This window comes from Lytechinus pictus, chromosome 12 (genome assembly GCF_037042905.1).
Source record: "Lytechinus pictus isolate F3 Inbred chromosome 12, Lp3.0, whole genome shotgun sequence".
Classification (NCBI taxonomy): Eukaryota; Metazoa; Echinodermata; class Echinoidea; order Temnopleuroida; family Toxopneustidae; genus Lytechinus; species Lytechinus pictus.
Window position 1 is genome coordinate 3,954,227 of NC_087256.1, and position 22,019 is coordinate 3,976,245.

At 35.0% G+C, this 22,019-nt stretch overlaps 2 protein-coding genes across 4 annotated transcripts in view; one reads left to right on the forward strand and one right to left on the reverse strand.

Annotated features, from left to right (window-relative positions):
• The window catches only part of LOC129273384 (U5 small nuclear ribonucleoprotein 200 kDa helicase-like), a 45,794-nt gene extending 43,135 nt beyond the window's left edge, over positions 1-2,659 (forward strand). Inside the window, exon 41 of the mRNA XM_054910411.2 lies at positions 431-2,659. Within this exon, the coding sequence (XP_054766386.2) occupies positions 431-691 (261 nt within the window). The 3' untranslated portion in view covers positions 692-2,659. The remainder of the gene's footprint in view (positions 1-430) is intronic.
• LOC129273385 (HEAT repeat-containing protein 4-like) lies at positions 2,452-20,299 on the reverse strand. Of its 3 annotated transcripts, none has more exons than XM_054910412.2 (14): positions 20,215-20,299; positions 15,260-16,284; positions 14,679-14,822; positions 13,828-14,054; positions 13,067-13,175; positions 11,826-12,002; positions 11,216-11,400; positions 9,894-9,908; positions 7,965-8,264; positions 7,379-7,562; positions 7,030-7,215; positions 6,345-6,534; positions 5,433-5,634; positions 2,649-4,890 (listed from the first exon to the last, which is right to left on the reverse strand). In XM_054910412.2, exons 2-14 carry the CDS (start codon positions 16,254-16,256, stop codon positions 4,069-4,071), a joined length of 3,738 nt encoding a protein of 1,245 aa, XP_054766387.2. In that variant the 5' UTR covers positions 16,257-16,284; positions 20,215-20,299; the 3' UTR covers positions 2,649-4,068. The 3 variants fall into 3 exon arrangements, with proteins under 3 accessions (XP_054766389.2, XP_054766387.2, XP_054766388.2); XM_054910413.2 differs by having other exon boundaries at positions 15,260-16,281; positions 20,215-20,257; XM_054910414.2 differs by lacking the exon at positions 9,894-9,908 and having other exon boundaries at positions 2,452-4,890.
• Between the last annotated feature and the right edge of the window lie 1,720 nt (positions 20,300-22,019).

Below are 22,019 nucleotides of genomic sequence, written 5' to 3' on the forward strand. Positions count from 1 at the left end.
AGATGGACTTAGGGGACCTGCATGTTATGCTGCAGTCAGAGGTCACATGGTAAGGTCAAAGGTCATTTTCAGGTCAACGTTATAGTTTACATGCAAGACTCTCTTATGACACCTAACTCCGCATCCGTAAGTCGCTTTTCAACCAAACTTGGATGGTAGATGGACTTGGGGGACCTGCATGTTATGCTGCAGTCGGAGGTCACATGGTAAGGTCATTTTCAGGTCAACATTAAAGTTTACGTGTAAGGCTCTGATGACAAGTATTATTCCATCCCAGTCATTTCACAATGCAGTTTCGATATAATTCTCTTGCGTGCCCTCGCAAATCACGATATTTCTGGTCATTTTCATAAGTGGGCGAGACACAAAATTGCTTTTGCCTTGTTTATACAAAGTTCTTAATATTTTATTCTTCAATCTTGTCTTTCAGAAACGAGAAGAGGGTTGGTGGGTTGTCATCGGTGATACCAAGACCAACAGTCTCATCTCCATCAAGCGTTTGACCCTTCAACACAAGGCCAAGGTCAAGCTAGACTTCGTAGCTCCATCCCCCGGCAGTCATCATTACACCATCTACTTCATGAGTGATGCCTACATGGGATGTGATCAGGAGTACCAGTTCGACATCGACGTCAAGGAGCCTGGTAGCGATGCAAGTGGAGAGAGCGATGAGAGCTCGGACGAGGAGTAGATAGAAGATTTAGGTTTCTGTCATCTGTGATCAAGCATCTGGGAGCTGTTCCATTGACATTTTGTTGTCGGACAAGTTGTCAGACTGTTACTATTTTAACTGTCGGATGTCAGTGTGAAAAGTTTTCATGAAACAGTCCCTTTGTATCCTGACTCTGAAAGCTATTTTGGAGATAACGAAGAGATATAGAGTATGTGAAATAATAAAAAATTAATGGCTTGTACATTATCCATGAACCTACCTTTTGGATGCTAATCTCCAAAGCCAAGTCAGGACATAGTTGCTCGATCTGAGTGGGAATATTAGAACTACTAATGTTGCTATTATATAATCCATGAAGACAAAAATTCATATGGCGCTTTGAACATGGAGAGATCAAGAAGTCGTGTCTATCAAGCAACTATTTTGCGACATATTAGATCCTTGTTATTATATTCATATCATTGTTGATATGCTAGGCTTATGTCTATTCATGAAAATTTTGTTCTCAGAGAAATTGGTACAAGATCAGTGATCATCAAAGATAATGATGTTAATCATTTTATTACAAAATCAATTCTTTCTTTTCCTTCCACAATCAGTAGCTGTCTTATGATTAAGTAACAATGGTAAACGTCTCAAATGATGACTAATTGGCTCGATTAAATGATCAAATCTTCAGCTGCTTTTAGCTTTAGGCTTTAGCTTTCATGCTTCCAGAACTTATCTTTTTTCCTTTTTCTTCCACAAATAGAAAGTTGTTCTCAACAGAACATCTTTTCCCTTCAGGAAGACTTTTCCTGCACTCCTATCCATGAAGTATATATGTATATGGATTTTAATATTACTCTTCAGTATGGGTAAAATTATGTTTGTGGATTCTGCAATACCTTCAGTGTTATTTTGGAATGGTTGCAGTCAAGGCAAGATATCATTTGTCTCTTTGATTTTTGATAAGCCTTTGGCTAAATGTTAATAAAACTATTGATATTTCAAGCAAAGTTGCTTCTGTACTCTCTGGAAACCCAAAAGAAGTGGCCTTATTACTCCCAACAGCCCTCGCTTTTAAAGTTGTCAATATCTTATTGTTGAATATGATGACACTATTATAAATACAAAGTGATCAGTACGGTATAGTATTCATTAACTACCCACATCTCATAAAGGAAATCATGCAGAAATAACTCTGCTTTAAATCATAAAATGTACAGTAGCAAATTGTCAGACGGTAATACTCGATAACATCTTGTAAATGATACAGATGAAAGCTTAACTATTAGCATTGCCTTTTGTGTATCTTTGAAACTCTTAGGGCTCTATTGAATAATCCCATATTTTCTTGTCATATAAATGTAAATGTGTACATAATTTTCATAGTGATTTTCATGTATAATGTATCACCTCATTGGTCAGATCATGCTCATGGGACATACAATCAGATTTGTGGTGTGGAGTAGAAATATTGAATAATTTATGAAATGTGAGATAGTTCAATGCTTGGAACAACAAATGTGCAGGATGCTTCCATGTCATTCATGTTCATTTATACCATGGTCCCACTGTCGTACGATCCTTTATGAACGCCGCAATTGGCCTTTTGTAACTGGATGCGGAAATTTTTGAACCGTTCAAAAAATTTCTATGGTCAATACGATTTTGACAACTGATATGAAACTATCACTACGATTAAGACCATAGTTACAATCGTGGTGCAAATTGTGAAAGTGTGCACTAGATATTAGAAATAACGGGCACTTAATATTTGACATATAGATAGACATAAATCAAAAGGCCTTTGAATATTGGAAACCAGAAGAAATTTACATTAAACTAGTCTTGTCAATGTTTCCCCTTATGTTTCATTTGGATTTGCTCTGTTCATGAGGGTTTTATTTTTTGTAGCTGTTATTGTGTGAGATGTAATTTATGATGAATTTGTCAACTTTGTACAGAATTATGTACAGAATAAAAGTGATGTCACTGAAAATAGGTGTCCCTTTGTGTTTACTTGAAGTAAAGTCTTGTTCTACAGATATTAATTAAGAAACACTACACTTCCAATAATTTGGCTTAGGTAAGTACATATACATGTACAATCTTTAATTTTCATGCACAGAAACCCCCAAAATATTCACACATTACAAATATTAATTCCTTTAAATATATAATATAGTAAATTTTGTTCAAGCTATAATATACATATATATTTTCTTCAAGATAAAAATTCACAAAAATCAAATCGACCCATAATATAACAGTCAAACTTTAAGTAAAAGTCAGTCAGTTGCTAAACCACAAATGTCATAATAATATTTTAAACTGCCAAATTGGTAAACTTTTTGAGGCACTGAGGAAGAAAAATTGTTCACTCTATTTGTTCACTAATTAATATATGTCTGAAGCACAGTATATATCCACTTAGCCATTCACGGCTAAGTTATTACCGAATACAAGTACCAATATAATTGCAATCAAAAAGGCAATTAGCTCCTAAATTAACTACTAATAATATGACAAGGGTGAGGTGGAAGAATCAATTACAGATGGCATTGTACAGTTTCATTTGATAAATGAGCTTTTCAAGATAAAGCCAACAATATAATGCACTTTCTGTCAAAATCATATTTTCTACATCAATTTTACTATGTCCAATAATTAGGATTGCTTGTTGAATCCACTAACTTTAAGCATTAAAGTACATGATTAGAATACATAATAGAACATTTAATATTCTTTTGTTCACAAACAGCAATAAAATCATCTGATCTTCCACACCAAATTAAAATTGAGACAAGCAGTGACCCACTTTTACATGTCAAATACTATATCAACAAAGGCACAGGAAGACGACTTGGAATATTTGATTGACAGAATTAAAATATATTGCATAATCAAGACTTTGCATAATAATTTCAAGAGTACCATATTCAAGGTGAGATTTTGATCAGTTAACAAATCTGGACGGAAGTAATACTGATATAATAAAGCCATTGTTGATTCAAAGGACATCATGATTCAACAGCATACTTAACATTTTTGCTCAAAATAAGTATACTCTTAGTATTATTATGAGTACAATAGAAACTGCCTCCCACGTTATCCTGTTATTGACAGCTTTAGAATATTAAACCCAAGCTTTTACAGATTCTGTCATATATAATATAAGATATAAAACCCATCTTGATAGCTATTCAAAGAAGATTTATTTTCTCTCTTAAAATTAAATAAACTATTGGCTCTTATGTGGGTTAGAAATATTCAAAACCCCGACTTCTTTGAAAGATGAAGTGGTCTTGACCTCAAAATCCATTTTACATTAATACTGACTTGCATACTTTACAATAGAAGGATATATTCTGGCAGTTTACTAATAATCCATATAGTTTTTCATCTCGATTTCAATTAGATGGTGGTCTTGAGTCATCTTTACGCGTCGCGGATGTCATTCGACTCACTGATCCCGGTTCAGGAGTTGGACGAAGGATTGACTTCTTCAACTCATCTTCCTCATCATCTCCCAAGTCATCATCCATCTCATATTCATCACTATCCTCAGCATCGTCCTTATTCACTTGCTCCTCATTCGCGCTCTTCTTCCTGCGGTCCTTCCGAGGGTATGGTATCATGACATCACCACCCATCAGAGGCACATCGACATTATCCATCACCGTCTGATCAAGGCGTGATTCTGCAACATCCGAGGTGAAGACATCACTGTTGCCTTCATCATCCTCCAGGACTTTGCTCTGACCTGTGATTTCACCAGAAACCTCTTCCGTCGGTGCTTCTGGTATCTGAGACAGTTTCCGCACGTTCCCATCGTCTTTGGCATCAAGGTCTCCTTGTTTGAACTCCTGGTACTGAGCAAGGGATGCTGTTCCTTCATAGACCTCGATCAGCTTGTTCAGCTTCTCCTCAGGGGTTCGTCTCCCAGCGGACGTGGTCCTCACCAAGCCCGATGGAGTCCCTGCAGGTGTTGTCCTGCCCAGGGTGTTGCCGGTGTTAGGGCGGCTGCCCTGCTGTGCAGGACTGAGTCGGTTACCCATGAGATCAGTGGGAACAATGCTTCCGGGTGTCTTAGGTAAGTCAACCTCGGGTGTCTCAGTTCCAGGACGATAGTCATCATCCACGCTGATGTAAATTGATGGGGTCACAGTTCGCACACTGTGCTTGGTTGAAGGGCGTGTTGTAGATGGGCTGGGCATATACACATCAGATTTCTGTGGAGGATGATCAGATTTTTCACATTGCATGAATACACTACAGCCTAACAAAAGAATCTCCTCCCTTCACACCAAAAAATCATTGTAATCTTAGAATAAGAAATTTATTTCACAAATTTCTGAGAAGTTAGACTAGCAATGAAAAATAGGCAGTTATGTCATGAAGTTTTTACGCATTGTTTTACACACAACTTGTGATCCAGTTGAGTCCAATGTTTTTTTGCCTGTGTTAACACAGTGGGAGTGAATTTCCAAAGATCCTAATTAAACATTGACAAATAGAAAAAAAACATTGCACACAAATGCTTGTTAACAATAAGAATTTCAGTCTACAAATATTGGATTACAAATTTAGCAAATGGGAATAAAAACTATTAAGAATGTGATATTAAAGGCATCTAAGACCAGGTCACTATATAAAGGTGAGCAATACTTACAAACAGTTTAATGCGACACCACCAAGTTATAAACTGGTTCAATTCAATCTTAAAACTTTAAAAAAAAATAATAAAGAGCAAACCAGTTTCTTGATAACTCACCACAAGTTCACTTGGAGCAGGAGAAGAATCAAAGAAGCGTTTATGCTGGTGTGCTAGGTCCTCCCTCTCCTCATTGAGCGTGATCTTAGCAGCGATGTTATACCGGGTGCATAGACGTCTTACTTCATCCTTTATCTGCTGGACCATCTCCATGTCACCGGTAGCACTCACACCAAACGATTCTAAAGCTATTGCAAGTTGCCTGTCAATGTAGGTAGGTGATTACTACGTAAGTGACTAATGATAAACTTTTAAAACAGATTATTAACATACATGGTCACTATAGGAATAAGTAATTTATATACTTTCATGGCTCAATTTCAATCATTTAAGATATAAACTTCCTTGGGAATGTATTGTCGCTCAAATCAGAGGGGCACCAAACATTCTGGTCAGGCAAAGTTAAGGAGGGCCAAACCATTGTGTGTAAAGAATGGGTTGCCCCTCCCCTTCTTTGTTTGATCAGAATGTTCCGATGTCACTGGCTTAAATGAACAGTTCATGTATTTTTAACTTGGATTCGATGTCATTTCAGAATTTGCTGATGTGCCAACTATCAGCAAGTGACATTTCATGATAAAAAATATATACATGTATGATGTCAAGACATTTCTGCCTCCATTGATTGTTGGTACTATGTAAAAAAAAAACTGATTATGACAACAGGGTGAGAGTTTATGGATATGGCAATGATAAATATGGTGATGATGATGGTATTCAACACTAATAATGATTAATATGATGATATGAATATTATAGTGATAATGACAACGACAACAAAGATGGAGATGGTGAATTCAATGATTGTAATAATTATGGGGTGATATTGATGATCATGTTGAGGTTTATGGAGATGAAAGTGAGGCTGATGATTCATTTACCTCACCAAATCAAAATTCATCCTGTACTTACTCTCTGACAACTTCATCGGGCTCTACCAGTAGTTTTTCTTGAAGCATGGCAGGTATCTCTGGATCTTTGATGCCTAGTTTAATCATCGTCTGACAAGCTTCCGCTCTCACACCAGCCTGAGATTCAAACCTAAGAGCCCACAGCACAGCACTCTCTATGTGTTTGTTAGATTCACCTATGTCTCCAAGAGCTATTAAAAACAAGCAAAAGTTTAAAGATAAATAAATTGTTGTTCTATTGTAACTTTTTTTCAAAGAATAAATAAAAAATACATTTCATCAGTCAAACTTCAGCTCACCTAAAAATATATATCCTCTTTCATCTACCTCTCTCTTGTGCTTCAATTCCAACTCAATCTTTTCCAATTTCATTTTTCATCAACTTTTCTTTGTTCCATCATTAAAACAGTCCTTTGCAGGACTGATTACATGATGAACCTACAGCTTCCTCTACATCTTTCACTCTTGTTTGCTGTTTTTTTAATCTTTAGAAATATCATTTTATTTGAATGAAATAAATGATCAATCAAATTTTTTTTTTTAATCCTGTAATGAAGGGATATCATCAGGGTCTCACATACCCGCTCCCATATGATGCTGTATTACAGTGGACCTTCCACAGGGTGATGTCTCAGGTACACACATATTCAAATCATGTTGTAGAACCTGTTCATTTTTAAGCATACCTTTGAGAGCATGTGCCTTGACCTTCCAGTTGCTGTCAAACTCTGTCAAGAAAAGCAGCTTCCTGAGAACATCTGAATCCTTGAGTTCTAGCTTACTAGCCGTCTCGGTGGTAGCTATCCTCACAGCGATGTAGGGATCATCAAAACATTTCAGATATGATGGCAGGAGGCGGGCTGTCATAATACCTGGTAGGAAAATTGTGTTGTATTAGAGTTTATATACTGGATTTCTTACAAATTCATTTCTATCTCTTCTCTAATCATTAATAGGGATTAAACCAAAAAGTCATATTTGAATCTTTGTGGGACAACGACCAGATAGATTGAGTGACCCTCATCTAAGACTCACCTAGATGTCCAATCTTCTGCAGTGCATCAATCCTATCCCTCTCACTTCCGTTGAGTAACCTATCTCTTAGATCATCATGGACGTCCTTCCCATGTCCTGTACGGCCTAGAGTCTGAGCAGCGGTGGTTCGGACCTCCCGATGCCAGTCATTCCACATCAGATTACTAAGCTTGTGGGTGATGTCCTGATATATTTAATATAAATAAAATATTGAATTACATTTAAATATTCAGATATTAGGGTTCATTTCAAACAAATTATATAACATAATTAAATTTTGGGTCAAAATATATATGAATGCATCATTATGAATTTGAAAAGTTTGGTGAATTGTAAAATCTATTGTACAGTTCATTCTAAGCAAAGTAGAAAGCAAACATATTCATAGGAGAAATTGAATACTTCTTGTTTGCTAATAGCAGTAATACATAGTTATCAGCCATGATTAAGAATTCTGAGGGGAGCATTCCAGAAGTCATGAATGTTCTATATATAACAAATTACATTAAAGACACTTAAACAATGTCAGAACAATGTCTTTAAGAGTTTTTATAACATTAACCCTGGAAGTTAAAGTTCACCATACCTTATTGATAGTGCCATAGAGGCGAGGAAATGTCCGGCAAGCTACAATACGATGCCTCCAACTGGTACTGTTTAGCTGTTCAGCGACCATTGAATGTACGATAGACGATCCTCTACTGAGGTTTGTCAGGAGTCGAATACACTGCTCATGCTTGACCATGTTCTCAGAGTCAAAGAGCTGCTTGACTAGTTCACCAACCACGAAGGAGTCACAGACGCCAGCATGTGCTAGACACTGAGCTGCTGCCCAACGTTCAGGCCCACTTCCAGACTTTATCACATCCTTCAAGATCTTTCTTGCCTGAAATGCAGAAAATAATCAAGCTTATTAAAAACCAGAGAAAAGATTAGTCATAGATTCATATATCTGTTTCTCTTTTACTGTATAGCCTGTATTTCCAATTCTCACAATTATGATTCATAAAGCAAACACAGTATTTTCCCAAACTCATCATTATCTCACTAAATATTTATGTACATTCATAAACCGGACTGAGTCACATGTCCCTTTCTTCTTTAATTAGCCATTAAAATGAAAAAATAAAACATCAGAACATTTCAAATCATCTACCTTTTTTATATTCTCTATAATATGACACAAATTGGGAAATGTATTTTACTATGACATTGCAATTGAAATAGGAATGGCAAAGATCTATTAAGATCACACTGAATCATATGATCCCACAAAAACAATGTAGCATATTGCATGTATATGCTTGATGCATGTGATAGTTTTTCATTTTTTTCAATGAAAGATGGGATATAACTTCACAGCAAATAAGAAATCATTGTCTGTCATTTCAACAGTATCATATTGCATACAGAATGGTTATATGTGCTCGTGAAAAATTGATTTCTTGAATTACGATTCAGCCTTGCAATTATATATTTAATAATGAGTATACATTACACAAGTTATAGTTATATGGGATAACAAAGAATTAACAGACTAGTCAACCATCTTACTTCATAAATATCAATAAGTGGCAGTAAAATATAAATGAGTCACACTTTCAATGACAATATCTATTGGCATGACTGGCATCAATGATCCTGATAAGTATTATCTGAATCAAACTGACTTTTTTTTTATAATCCATCAATATCTAACAAAACACAAAAACAAAAATTCACTGACCTAAACAATTGTTTTAATTGTTGAAGGTGAACAGTAAAGTTGTGAAAGCTTGGTAGAACTATTAGTTACTTTTCATTTTGTGGAATGTAATTGCATTCAGATAGATTAATAAAGAACCAGACATGTGAGAATGATCTAGTAATTCTGGTCATGTGTGTACTTTTTATAATTTGAAGCATATGAATTGTTTTGAGGGGCAGGGCAAGCAAGAAAAGTCAAATGATAAAAGTTTGCAGGAATCCAACAAGATTTTCATTTTAACCTCCTTCTATTCCACAAGGAATATATATTTACAGTATTTATCCACATCATTAGAAAACCAATAAATAACATGGACCAAATATATATGCACACTGTATTACATTGTGTATAGTTAATGCTATAATTCATTTAGTAATGGGTACCTAAGGGATATTCTCAATTGCGAACCCCTTTTGGTCAAATTTTGAAAAGAATTTCAATGTTACTGTTGATCATGGCTACTATAGGCCTATTTATTCTTATTCTTACACAACATGCAATGTATGGTGATTACATCATAAAAAATAAACAGCAAATTTGCGAAAAACTTCAAATGGTAACATATTGCACAAACACATCTTTTATCAATACCTATACATGCACTCACGATACCTAATGCAGCGCTGGTATTATACTGTTCCTTAAAAATTATAAATGGCTCGATTTATATTTTATTTAAATTTAAACAGCTGCACACACAATACAAATTCAATATATAGGTTAGCTCACAGTTAGTTTCACATTCATACTATACTATCACCAGCTTACCTGTTCATAAGGTGGCTAAACATCCAGTATATTAATGAGAGCATAGAAATATAAATGAGATGGTAAAATAAAACAAAACATGCAGGATGAGATAAGAAACTTCTAAATTATAAACTAATCAGACAATTGAAAAGTGAATGTAAACAAACACAAAGTAACAGTTTGAGATAGTGTCATTGATATAAAAATATTTGATACAAATTAAAAAAAAATAAACATGCTTCAATTATCTTCTTCTTCTTCTTATGTTGGTTTTAGTGGCAATTAGTCATATTTGACTATTGTCGCCATTGACTTTATCTATAAATCTCACTTCTCATATTATTACCAATATGATGTATACATATATGAAATATTTTTCTTGTGCATCCTTCTATTATAAAAATGATGAATATAGTATACCGGTCTACAAAAGTTTGTCTTAACTCTTGTCAAAATGGCATATAAACAAATCTGGAAGTGTGATTTTCAAAATTATGGTATCTTGCAAAAAAAAATTTAAAGGAAATTATTACATTTATTACACTTATTCAAAATGTACATGCACTATGAGAAAATCAATGACACCATCTTCTCAAAGAAACATGTTTGGCATGCAACAAGCAGAACAAAGAGAGAACGTTTTCTACTATAAAGAGTGAACAAAACAATGAAGATAATAATTAATCTAATCAAGTTAAAACTAGAAAATAAACATTGACCTACATGAAGAGAATTGAATTACTACATAAAATGTAAGACAAACATTGATACTTATATGAAGAATGCTACAATAACTTTTAGAACAGAAGAGCGACAATGAGAATGTCCAAATTAAAGGGATCATTAGTTCTGTTACTCTTGCTGATTCTAGTTTGCAAGAGCAAGTTTAAATTTCTCTCATTAATTTGGCAGCATCTATTCATCTTATCTCATCTCAGTTATTCTGAATGCATTGATTTCAAGATTTGTTTTCCCATCGTTTTCATTTAAACATATAAGGATTTGCTATTACCGGTACCTTATTATCACAGTAAATCATTTGAACTAAGTGCTGCAATGCTAATCGAACCCTCTAACCCAAATCACACAGAAAAATGCATAAAAAACAGAAGCATCTATTGAAACCCAATTTATAAGACAGCATGAATCTATTTAAAATGCAACATTTCTAGCTTGTAACTGAATAGAAGCAAGCTTATAGCAAACAAATATATACCTACATCTACAGGTTAATGCCTGCTCACCAACTAATCCCTAATTGGTCCTCTTCCTCACTTCCTACAAAAGCGCATGAAATAAAGACTATGCTAATTTGAGAAAGAAACACTACAAACTCCTACCTCTTCATTTGGTCTGTTGAGTGTATACAGAGCGATGGCAGCAGTCACACAAACTCTTGGACTGGGATCAAACAAGGATTTCTCAACGCATTTTAAAAGTTTTGCTGGGAGGACACCGTGAGATGTAGCATCCTTTCCAATTTTATTGAAGATTCCAGTAAGCCGACTTTTGACCTTTGAAGGCTCTATAATAATGAAATTTTAATTAACAATAAAAGAAATTAAGGTATACTTCTGTATTAAGGATCCCAAATTCCAATTCATCATACAATATGAATTAAAGATTTCTATCCAAAAGCAAGAGCTCATTATAAGGAAGTCATTGGAAGCATCCAAAACAAATTGCTATATGTATCGCAACAATTGTGTTACATCAGTTTGAAATATAATAAGATACAGAGAGTTTTCTCTTGGTCTCAGATCTATCTCTTATTTGTCAACCACATCCAATTATTATTATTATTTTGTAGTGCATGTATATCTTATGATTTTAAATCCCTATCCCTCTGATAGCAAAATCCTTCACAATGTCTAGGCACTGTTTATAATTGGATTATAAAAGCCCACATATTTTGTGAGATTAATTTCTTTTAAAGTTGATGACACTCACTTGAAAGAGGAACACTTCCTGGTTCATCAGGTGGTCTGAATGTAGCTGCCTTAGCGATGGTTGCTATGGCCTGTAGTCTCACATGCTCGTTGATGTCATTCATGTCTTTCTCAAGGTCATTGATGGAGCTGTCGTACCACTTGCTACCAAGGTGCCATTTATTCCGCCATTCATCAACTGAATACATTAAGAGAAAAGGGGGGAAGGGATACCATGCCTTGTTCACTGAATTCATTAAAAAAATAGCTAGAATTCTCAAATACAGAAATATTGATCTATCATCACCATTCATCTGCACAAGCACTTTCCCCCAGGGGCAGATCCAGGATTTTCCAAAATGGGGGGGGGGGGGCATTTTGCACAGGAAAAATTTGACAAGCAAAAAAAAAAGGTCTTCACTACCAAATCGAGGTCATTTTGTCCCAAGAAAAAATGAATATGCTTGACATATTCCCCTCAAAATTATTTTTTTTGCCCCTCAAAGGTATGGGGAGGGGGCATGGGCTGGATGTGCCCCTATCTGGATCTGTCATTTCTTTTGCCTCTTAAAGTGGTTGTCCATAATACATGGTCTCTTCATTTCATCAGAGGCATGGAGCAGATAGTGTTGCATTTCGACTCAATCTAAAATATAAAGCCTCAGTCCTAATTACTGCAGTGTTCTAGCTTGAGCCTTTTTAGTGGTAGTCCCAATTTTACAGCAATACATAAGTATCATGTAGTGATGACCTGACATTAGCAAATATTTGAAAATAAACCACTATTTATCAAATATTAATTGTAAATTATGCACACAAAAAACAAGATTAAAGATGGAAATTAACACAAGTGCAATTTTTCTTTGCAAGGAGTTGTGTTTGAAACACTTTTCATTTGAAATAATTGGAGGTCAGAAATAGTGTTTTACATGATGAGTGGTGGTCAGAAATCTATGCAGGTTGGGTCAACTACTGTAGCTATATCACTGATTACCGGTAGGCATATTTGATTGGGTGTAAATCAAGTTTCTGAAACATTGTTTTTTTTGCAATGGATTCCTGCTTTCATAAATCTCCTCATTTCCATTTCTAACATCCTTGGTACATGCTATATTTACCAGGGACTCATATAACAAATTTTCACTTCCCAGGGGTTTCTTTTATCTTAAAGTGATAAAAAATTAAAATTTCATAAATGAAATTGGTTTGTGTAATTGTTCTATTAATGGAGAGCACTGGTGATTTGAATGAAGTGAGACTAACCGAGCTGAACTAGCGATGGATTCTCTTTATGTCTCTTGAGAGTTGTTGGGTCTGGTTCCCTGTGGGCTTCAGCATCATAGCCTGCTTCATGAATATCCATCTGTTCCTCCTGAAACAATTGGGATGAATATTCATATGTGATAGAGGTAACAAATATATGTGAAAGAAAATCAAATCTATAGAAGATATCGATAATGCAAATATCACATGGAACACTCTAATCATATATATTTTATATATTCTTACATTTCAATAAAAAAGGACAAAATTGACTGTTATAATTTTACAATTGGCTGTGTAAAAACGTCAGTTTGTAACCAAGCCATACGTCATGCAGATCTAAGAAATATTTTCTGACACCCCTGTAATTATGTTAGATTTATTATGTTAAGAAATTGCTACCCACCCAAAAATGCACATGAAGCACAAGAGCAAAAGAGGTTAAAATCTTGATTTCTAAAGAGGTATACAATTTTTTTCCTTTTTTTTAATTTGATTTTTGATTTGTAAGTGTCTAGGTGTACAAATATATGTGATGCAAAATAGTAATTACTAAGGTCATGTTTGACACGATAGTAGACATTCATTTTACTCAATACGTTCAGTTAATATAATTTTTGTACAATGCACATTACATGAACATTTAATTGCAGTTTTAAAACAGAACAATATCTTGCTTTACAAATAATCATTTTTACTGTAGATTTTAAGGTTAAAAAAAAGTGATGAATAAAGGAATAATTCCCCCTCTGTATATTTACCTGCAGGGGCTGTGGAAGTTTATTCCACTTTTTGTAGCCGTGCTGAGGCATGTCTATCTTCTTCTTCCCTCGTTCTTTCTTGCTCTTTTGATCTTTAGTTTTCTTCTTGCTCTCAGTGTGCCAAGATAAAGGATCTTGAGGGAAACTCTTCCTTGTTGAGACCTGATACACGTTGCCAGAATCCAGGTAGAGATTTGAATCACCGGGCTGATGAATCAACTGTGCACCTGCGGTTTGGTGATGTAATAATGGGAATAGAATGGAGAGCATGTTATGTTTCAAAGTGAATATATTTAGACAGGATAAAATCATTCATGTTCTTCAATAGTCCACGGTTATGTGATTCCTTTTATAAATTTATTTGTTATATGAATTTATGCCATCCTACGGTAACTTCTACGGAATCCTAGATAATAATTTCCAGTTAAACATTGTTATCATGAAAGGTACCAATTGGCTGGCCGAGTAACTTTAATAGTAATTTCAATGAATGAAGTGAAGGTTTTTGAAATAAAATATGCAAGTATCACTCTGTAGCCTCTACTACACATTGTCAAAAGTATACTGTCAGACCATAATACTTAACCTAATACATCTTACAAATGGTGCAGACATAAACTGAATCAATGAAAAGTTCTTCTCTATCTTTCTTCTACTGTCCTAGTGTCCTACATTGCAAAAATTATCAAATGGTTAGAGTTTTTATTTATCCACAAACATAGAAATTTAAGAATGACTGTAAATGTAATATTTTTATCAAGTTGGACTCTCATCCTCATATGCAAAAACATATTTCAGTTTTAAAGGTGTGATGTAATCAGGGACTTCTAACACCGATAAACAGTACCTACCAAGCAACCATTCTTGCTCAAATTGGTTGTGTGTATCAAGCATCTTATCACCAATGGCTGGATTCATCACATCCTTGAGAGTAGGAGGTGGCTTGGGTTTACGACGGAATACTTGGATGTCTTGAGCAGTTGTGTTGATGGCACCTGCAAGAAAACATGCCATCATTAACCAATTTTTAATTCAATATAACGATGTACTCAAATGTACAATTGCCCTGTATTTGTAATGACAATGACATAAAGGTTATCTTGATTATGAAATCCTATCTTATACAAACAAGATCATAGTGTCTGAATTCCAAAAAAAAGATTGCATATTAGAAAGTTTGCATTCTTTGATCACAATTAGAAAAAGTTCAATGAAAAATAAGATTCTTGTTTCATCTTAAAATATATGTAACAAGCAAAATGTGATTGTGGCTGACGTTTGGTGAATAGTAATCAGGAAGCAGGAACAGACAGTATCTTGATTTACACTAATTTACTCGAAAGGTACATAATAAAAATGTCAAGAGATTTAAGAGCTTTTTTTAATTCAATCTAAAAATTAAAAAAAAATTAATTAAATATGAGAGGATTACCGAGACTATCAATGGCAAGTTGTCTTTGTTTCCGTCTGACTCCACCAGGAAGACGATAGAATGATGCTAAAGGTTGTGTATTGATGTCTTCCTCATCATTTTCATCCTCACCACCTTCTCCTTCTTTCTTATCCTTGGCACTAGAACTTTTTCTACCCCCAGAAAGCACTGGTTTCTGTTTCTTTGAGGTTCTGCTATCTGCTCTTTGTTCTGTTGGCTCAGCTAGCCCAGTCTCACTCATGCTGGTGTCATCTCTGATAAGAGTATCAAGCTGTGAAGACTCTCCAAACTTCTCAACGAGAAGCTTGGTTAGTCTGTCCTTCTGTGGACCTTGAGGTGTTCGCTCGTTGACGATCCATCTAGCTGTCGCTTTGCTAAGGTTCATCAAGACATGAGAATCCCAATTCTGAGATTCTTTTGTTCTCGTCTTTGAATCATGCTGGGAATCTGTGTTGATCTCTACTTCCTCTTCTAATTCATTCTCTTGCTCTGTTTCAGTGAGGAATGCATTTTTCCCTTTGAGAACAGTTCCAGCTTCAGACACAATTTCATCATCTCTATCAGGAATTATCTTTTTCTTTTTGGGCTGGAGTGGCTTAAGCTTGTGTTCTGATACGGTAGTGATGTGGCAAGGAGCATGTTTCTTTTCGTACCCACGCTGGTTATGCCTTCCAACAGTACCAATCTTTTTCAGTGGTTTCTTCTTCACAATTCCTTTGGAATCAAAAGTTCCTTTCAGATCTACCTTGTTGTATGGAAGTGTATGAGCTGCATGTTTGCGAATTACGGCTTCACTGAAGAGGAGATCAGCGCTTATCTTCTTCACATAGTCATGATGGATTTTACCCTGTGCATCTTGGGTACGAGTTGGAGGTAAACTTTGTGACAGGAAGGAGAATTGGCTTTTGAGTTTTGATTCATCAGACCCAACCTGTGGTACCTTTACTCTATCGGCACAGGGGAAGAGAAGTGGCCGAGACAGGCTGTCAGTCTCCATCACCAATCCTCAAGCTTTACCAAGACTTCTAGATAAAGAAAAGAAAAGCAAATAAGTATTTATAAGTAAAACCATAAACAGTATTTGACCTTTCTTGCACTCAAACCTTTTACTAGTTTACTGCAGGAATTAACAATACAATAAAAACTAAACTTACAATTTTAGTGAAAACCTGAATTTCATGAGAACAAGGATAACCAAGGATACCAAGAAAAAATATCAAAGAAAAGCGGGTAAAAACAGCAAAAGATAAAGAAAGAAGACAAAAAGAAAAGACAAGGTCAGGGAAGAAAAAAAATAAAATAAAATACAGATCTTGTTATAGAAAAACAATGCCACCATTTCTGGGGTCTACATGTATATGATAAGTTGCCCAAAGTCTGCACATACACGTATCTGCGCCATTCTAATAAAAGAAGATACACAATGATTGCAAACTTTACACCTGAAATACATACAGATATTCATTAAAAAATCTGACTCAAAATGGTGGAGAAATATTGAATTTCAGGCATATCATGTGACGGCCTCAAATTGCAGCTTTTCTCATTGAAAACCCTGAATCATGGGGCATCATCTTTTTGTTCAATCTGAAAATGACTAGCCAAAATATTTTCTTTGAAAATCGTATATTTCTCTCAACTTTTTATGACATTTTTTGCACACTTACTCATAAGAATATAAAGAACATTAATTGAAAATTTTTGTGGAATAAAAAATAAATTCATGTTTAATCTTAAGTTAAATTTTGGTGCACAAACCTAACTTTAACTTTGCCCCCCCCCCCTTTATACAGTATTGATATTTTTTTAATCAGTTGAATTACACATAAATTAAAACAAAAGTCAAAGAAATAAAAGAAAAGATTGTGTAATTGTAAATTAGAATAGATCTAATTTCCTGCAGCCTTCAATCTAGCAACAAGCTGAACACCAACGAAACGTCAACTTCAAATCTTCACAACCAATGCCATGGAAAATAAGTGGATGAACAATTGAATGATGAATGAATGAGAAAAGTTAGTATTAAAGACTCAAAAGTCAAATCCACTAACATTAATATTTAATAACAGCTGCACCTTCTACTTTTTTGCATTGCATTAGACTAGCCTAGGGCCTAGACAAAACACTAATCTATACGTAGGGTGTCTGAAGCCACACTGAAAAGTGTCGGCATAAAACAGGCTGATTTAGGGGAAAATATGGCACATTTTTTCGGGGAAGTTCAGGCTACTAGAAAAATGTGATCTGAATTGATTATCAACTTGTGTTTGGCATGTATGGAAAGAGAAAATTCAGGGGCTTCTTTTGACAGTAAGGACAAGTTTATATGATCATTTTAAATAAGGATTTAGAGATAAATTGCAAACCCTTATTTTTGTGTGTGGTGAGATTGCCATTTCTCCATGCGTTTTCTATGGGAAAATGAAATTTCTGTTTTGCACAATTTTTTCACTTTGTCGCAATTTTTCATTGTGATCTGGTTTCCAAATCTTTATAAAAATCATACCATCAGATAGAGCATAAAAACTCCTATTGGACTCTTTATGGACAAGTTTTTGGCATTAATAATAAATTTATAACAGCTCTCGGAAGCTAAAAATTTGGATTTGTGTGTGTCCATTTCTTAACTAGGGCCTACAGTCTATGGCAGAGAAATGCTGAAAATTGACCTAATTTCATTCTTCTTTTTTGCAGCCAATAATTGGATTTTTTTCAAAAATGTTACATTTCTGTCAGTCTGAAGCACTCCTAGTACCAATGAGGTCCAAACATTAACATGTATGGACCTCATAGGCGACAATGCGTTAAAAACAGGTTAGAACTTCTAAACGTACTGTTTCCTGCACCCAAGTATGATATTACTCCCAAAATATGAGTTTTGTCCTCGTTTGTTTATCATTTATTAAAAGATTGCCCATTAAATATATTCCTATTCCTAATTTGAATTTAATAAAATAAAGGGAAACTTACATTTGAGTCATTTTTCGATCTTTTTTTGGCAGTCAGTCCGGTCACCGTCGAGTGCGATCAAAGCGGTATGAAGCTGATTTTCAGATCACGTGATACGTGTGGTCATCACCTGATCAATCGACTATCCTTTTTTAAAGACCGCAACAATTATAAATTTTATTATAAAATATATATAGAATGAATAATTGCATGATATTATATATATTTCTACAATTAAAAATATTTTGTGATATGAATTTAATATTTGACGTAAAAATCGCTATTTAACAAAATATTTATTTAAAATAAAAAATCAAACAAAATAAAAACGCCTTGGACACAGTGCAAAAAACCTAACAATTTGGCCGCGTTCTTAACAACTATCGTAAGGGGCGCTCTATTTATAAATAAAGTTGCATATGTAGTTGTCTACCGCGACAGGAACAGCCGCAGAATTGAAGCCAGAAGCGTGGGAAATTGCCAGAAAATTCAAGAAAAGAACCGGTGAGTACCGATTTAACAGTACTAATTTATTAAGTAACATTTATTGAATCATTACAAGATTTATTTTTTAGTAAAACAAAGCTTAGTTCTAAGCTAGGGCGGCCCAAATGCGCGTGAGTGGAGTCCCAGTTTATTAGCACGGGTAAGTATTGGGGTGTCGCCTAGAGTGGTCTGAAGGTCGTTTCTCTTCAAATTCAGAAAGAAAATGTGATATTTTCCACTCTAGGCGACACCCCAATACTTACCCGTGCTAATAAACTGGGACTCCACTCACGCGCGTTTGGGCCTCCCTAGCTTAGAACTAAGCACTAATTTCACCTTAAAAACTAAATCTACAAGGTATGTATAATCTATTTATAAATTTAATAATGTTTAATCGGTACTCACCGGTTCTTTTGTTGCATTTTCAGACCATTTCTCACAATTCTTCGTAAATATTTGCGGCAAATTTTGTCGCCATAGACAGCTTAGCGTCCATCTTTATTGATAAATGGAGCGCCCTTTACGATAGTTGTTAATGCCGCGGAGAAATCGTTAGGCATTTTGGCCTGTGTTCAAGGCGTTCTTTCTGTTTTATTTTTATATTGAAGATTGTGCATTTGTTGAATAGCGCCGTCTACGTCAGGTATGAGATCGAATGTATAAATACACTCTTCCAAAATAATTATGATTCCGACCTGGCGCTGTTTAACTTCAATCTCTTTCACCTAAATTAGCGATGAATGCTAGCATTATAAAATATATATTATTAACGTCTGACGAAAAGAATAACCAACCGATCAGCTGACGAGAACGCGAATCACGTGATCTTCATATCAGCTTCGATCGCGAGTCAGAAGAGAGGAGCAGTTGCCCAGAAAATCAGGAAAAAGCCGTGAAAATGTAAGTTCCCCTTCATTTCTTTCAATTTTTTTTATTGCTAACAATGTATTCAATTAGTGAGATCGAAATGTAATGATTAGACAGTACGATAGCTTGTAGTTTTGATAAAATACAAAAATAATCATCTTCACAAAGATTTCTGACACAAAATACTACTGATGTCGCCTATGAGGTCCATACATGTAATGTTGGACCTCATTGGTACTAGGAGTGATATTTTCTTGAAATAAGAAAAAAAAAAATTTCTCCAGACACCCTACTATACGCCCGAATTGGGCGAGGTGATTACACAGGCATGCCCGCACTAACACACTACCGTCGGTGAATGGGGATTATAGTAAAGAATTTTCAGAATGTCACTTATTGTCAGAAATTGTTAAATAAATCCCCAGAAACGACGGTTATCCGAACCCTTTTCACTCCTAACATCATTCTGAATGTGTGGGACTCGGCAAATCAGGACGCTGACAGTGACAGTGATGCAGACAAATGCAACATTTTAACGCGTGTGAAAACCTATTGATGAATAGATCGACAGAATACTACAAACTCTACCATTAATTTCCCATCCTGATTAGATATTACCGATATGATACCGAGAAATTCATAAATAAACTCACCGAATTATGTCTGTTTGCGTCTTGTTTCCATGGACAAATTTTGAATGTAGGAGAAAGAAATACCGTGATTTGAGACCGATAGTACGGTATCTCTGAGGTATAGACCTTATCGCAAATAGCGTCTGTCGCGTGAGGGCGTCTGTCATCGCAGAGGATCACGGGATGCGAAAGGGGGCAAACGCGGAATCGGCTTTCGGGAAGCCATACAACGCCATATGTTTTGTGTAGTGTCACTCAAAATCCAGGCTTTTTTTAAGTCTGATTTCTTCGTATTTAAATTATTTTGGATACTTGAATGTAGATTTATAGAACAATCTTTGTATCATGATTGCCCAGTGAAAGTATGAACTCAATACTCACCGTATTTTCGAAGTTTTCTGGGGCTAAACTTGGGAAGATTTTGTGGGAAAAGTGAGACGGTGATTGCGGGTCATTGCCGATCGTCTTTAGAAAAGAGCACGTCGATCGGTGATCCAAATTAGATAGCATATTTTTCCATTAAAGAATATTCATGAGAAACATAATGTAGACCATATATCTCCATATAAATTTAGCTAGCCAAGTTTTTTGTTATTTTGGGGGAAATATAGTCCTTTTTTTGCAAGTCGGGCTGTTTAGTTTGATCATACAATTTCTATATAGGGGCCGGGTGCATGAGACAAATCTAAAGCCAAAAATAAGCTAGTATATATATATATATATATATATATATATATATATATATATATATATATATATATATATATATATATATATATTATATATACATAATAATAGGCCTATGACATGCAGAATACTATAAATCTGAATTTATTTAAATTTAAAACATTTTAAGTTTTAATAAAATTAAAAACATTTTATGATCCCGTATAGGCCCTATCCCTCAAACCTCTGTAATTTTATTTTGTCTGAAACTGGATATTTAATTCATATAAATGATATATATTCCATTCATTTGAAATAAATCTTATTTCAACATTTACATATTCAATTAATTTCATCGCATTCAGTCATTTCTCTTTCAGATCACCTTCCTCATTAAATTCTTTTTTCTTTTTTTTGTGCTTATTTTTCTATCAATATACTTTCATCTATTCTCATTTTTTTGTTATATTTCATTCATTATTTTGTCTATGCATGCCACTTATAAAACTTCAGAATGTCCGACCACGATCCTGAATAATTTGCAATAATATTATGTAGCCTATCTGTGGAGAGAAAAAGAAAACACAGCTCGGTTTATAGGCCTACTCTGAATAAAATCATGATTGAGATAATTATTTATGAAACATGTATTCTTGACTATCGATTGATATTACAAAAATATAACACTAGAATAAAGTAATAAAATCTACTGCAGAGTTTGTTTTATTGATCATCATTTTATTATTGCTTGGAATTCTGGGACCAGTTTCCTCCACTGCCTCGCCGACGTACCCCTTGGGCGAGAGTGCATGCCCGCTGTCCGTGCATACAATTCAAAGCACACAGCAGCTGCACAGCTCAAAATACGCACAGACAGTGCGCGAAAATGAAAGAAAATTGCACTTGTTTTCATAAAATCTGTGGTAATTCTTGCAGCTATAGACGGCACATATATCTCTGCCACCTATGATTAAGAAGAAAAGTAATGTTAGACTCTGGAACAAATATGACGAGGCGTTTACTGGAAGTTAGCTAAATGTTGGCTGCGGGCGTCGATCGTATTTTGATACACTATGGAAATCGTACACTTTATTGTCGGCTGCTTGCGCTCGCATGGTCGCATCCGGACAACAGCGGCGCTATTGCCCCCTTTGCGATCC

Excerpts from the sequence above, each read along its gene's own strand:
- LOC129273385 (XM_054910412.2), bottom strand. The coding sequence starts at position 16,256 with ATGGAGACTGACAGCCTGTCTCGGCCACTTCTCTTCCCCTGTGCCGAT. Across the intron at positions 14,823-15,259 it reads ACTTGCCATTGATAGTCTCG|GTGCCATCAACACAACTGCT; the intron begins GTAATCCTCTCA and ends GTTTTCTTGCAG. Across the intron at positions 12,003-13,066 it reads TCCATCGCTAGTTCAGCTCG|TTGATGAATGGCGGAATAAA; the intron begins GTTAGTCTCACT and ends TAATGTATTCAG.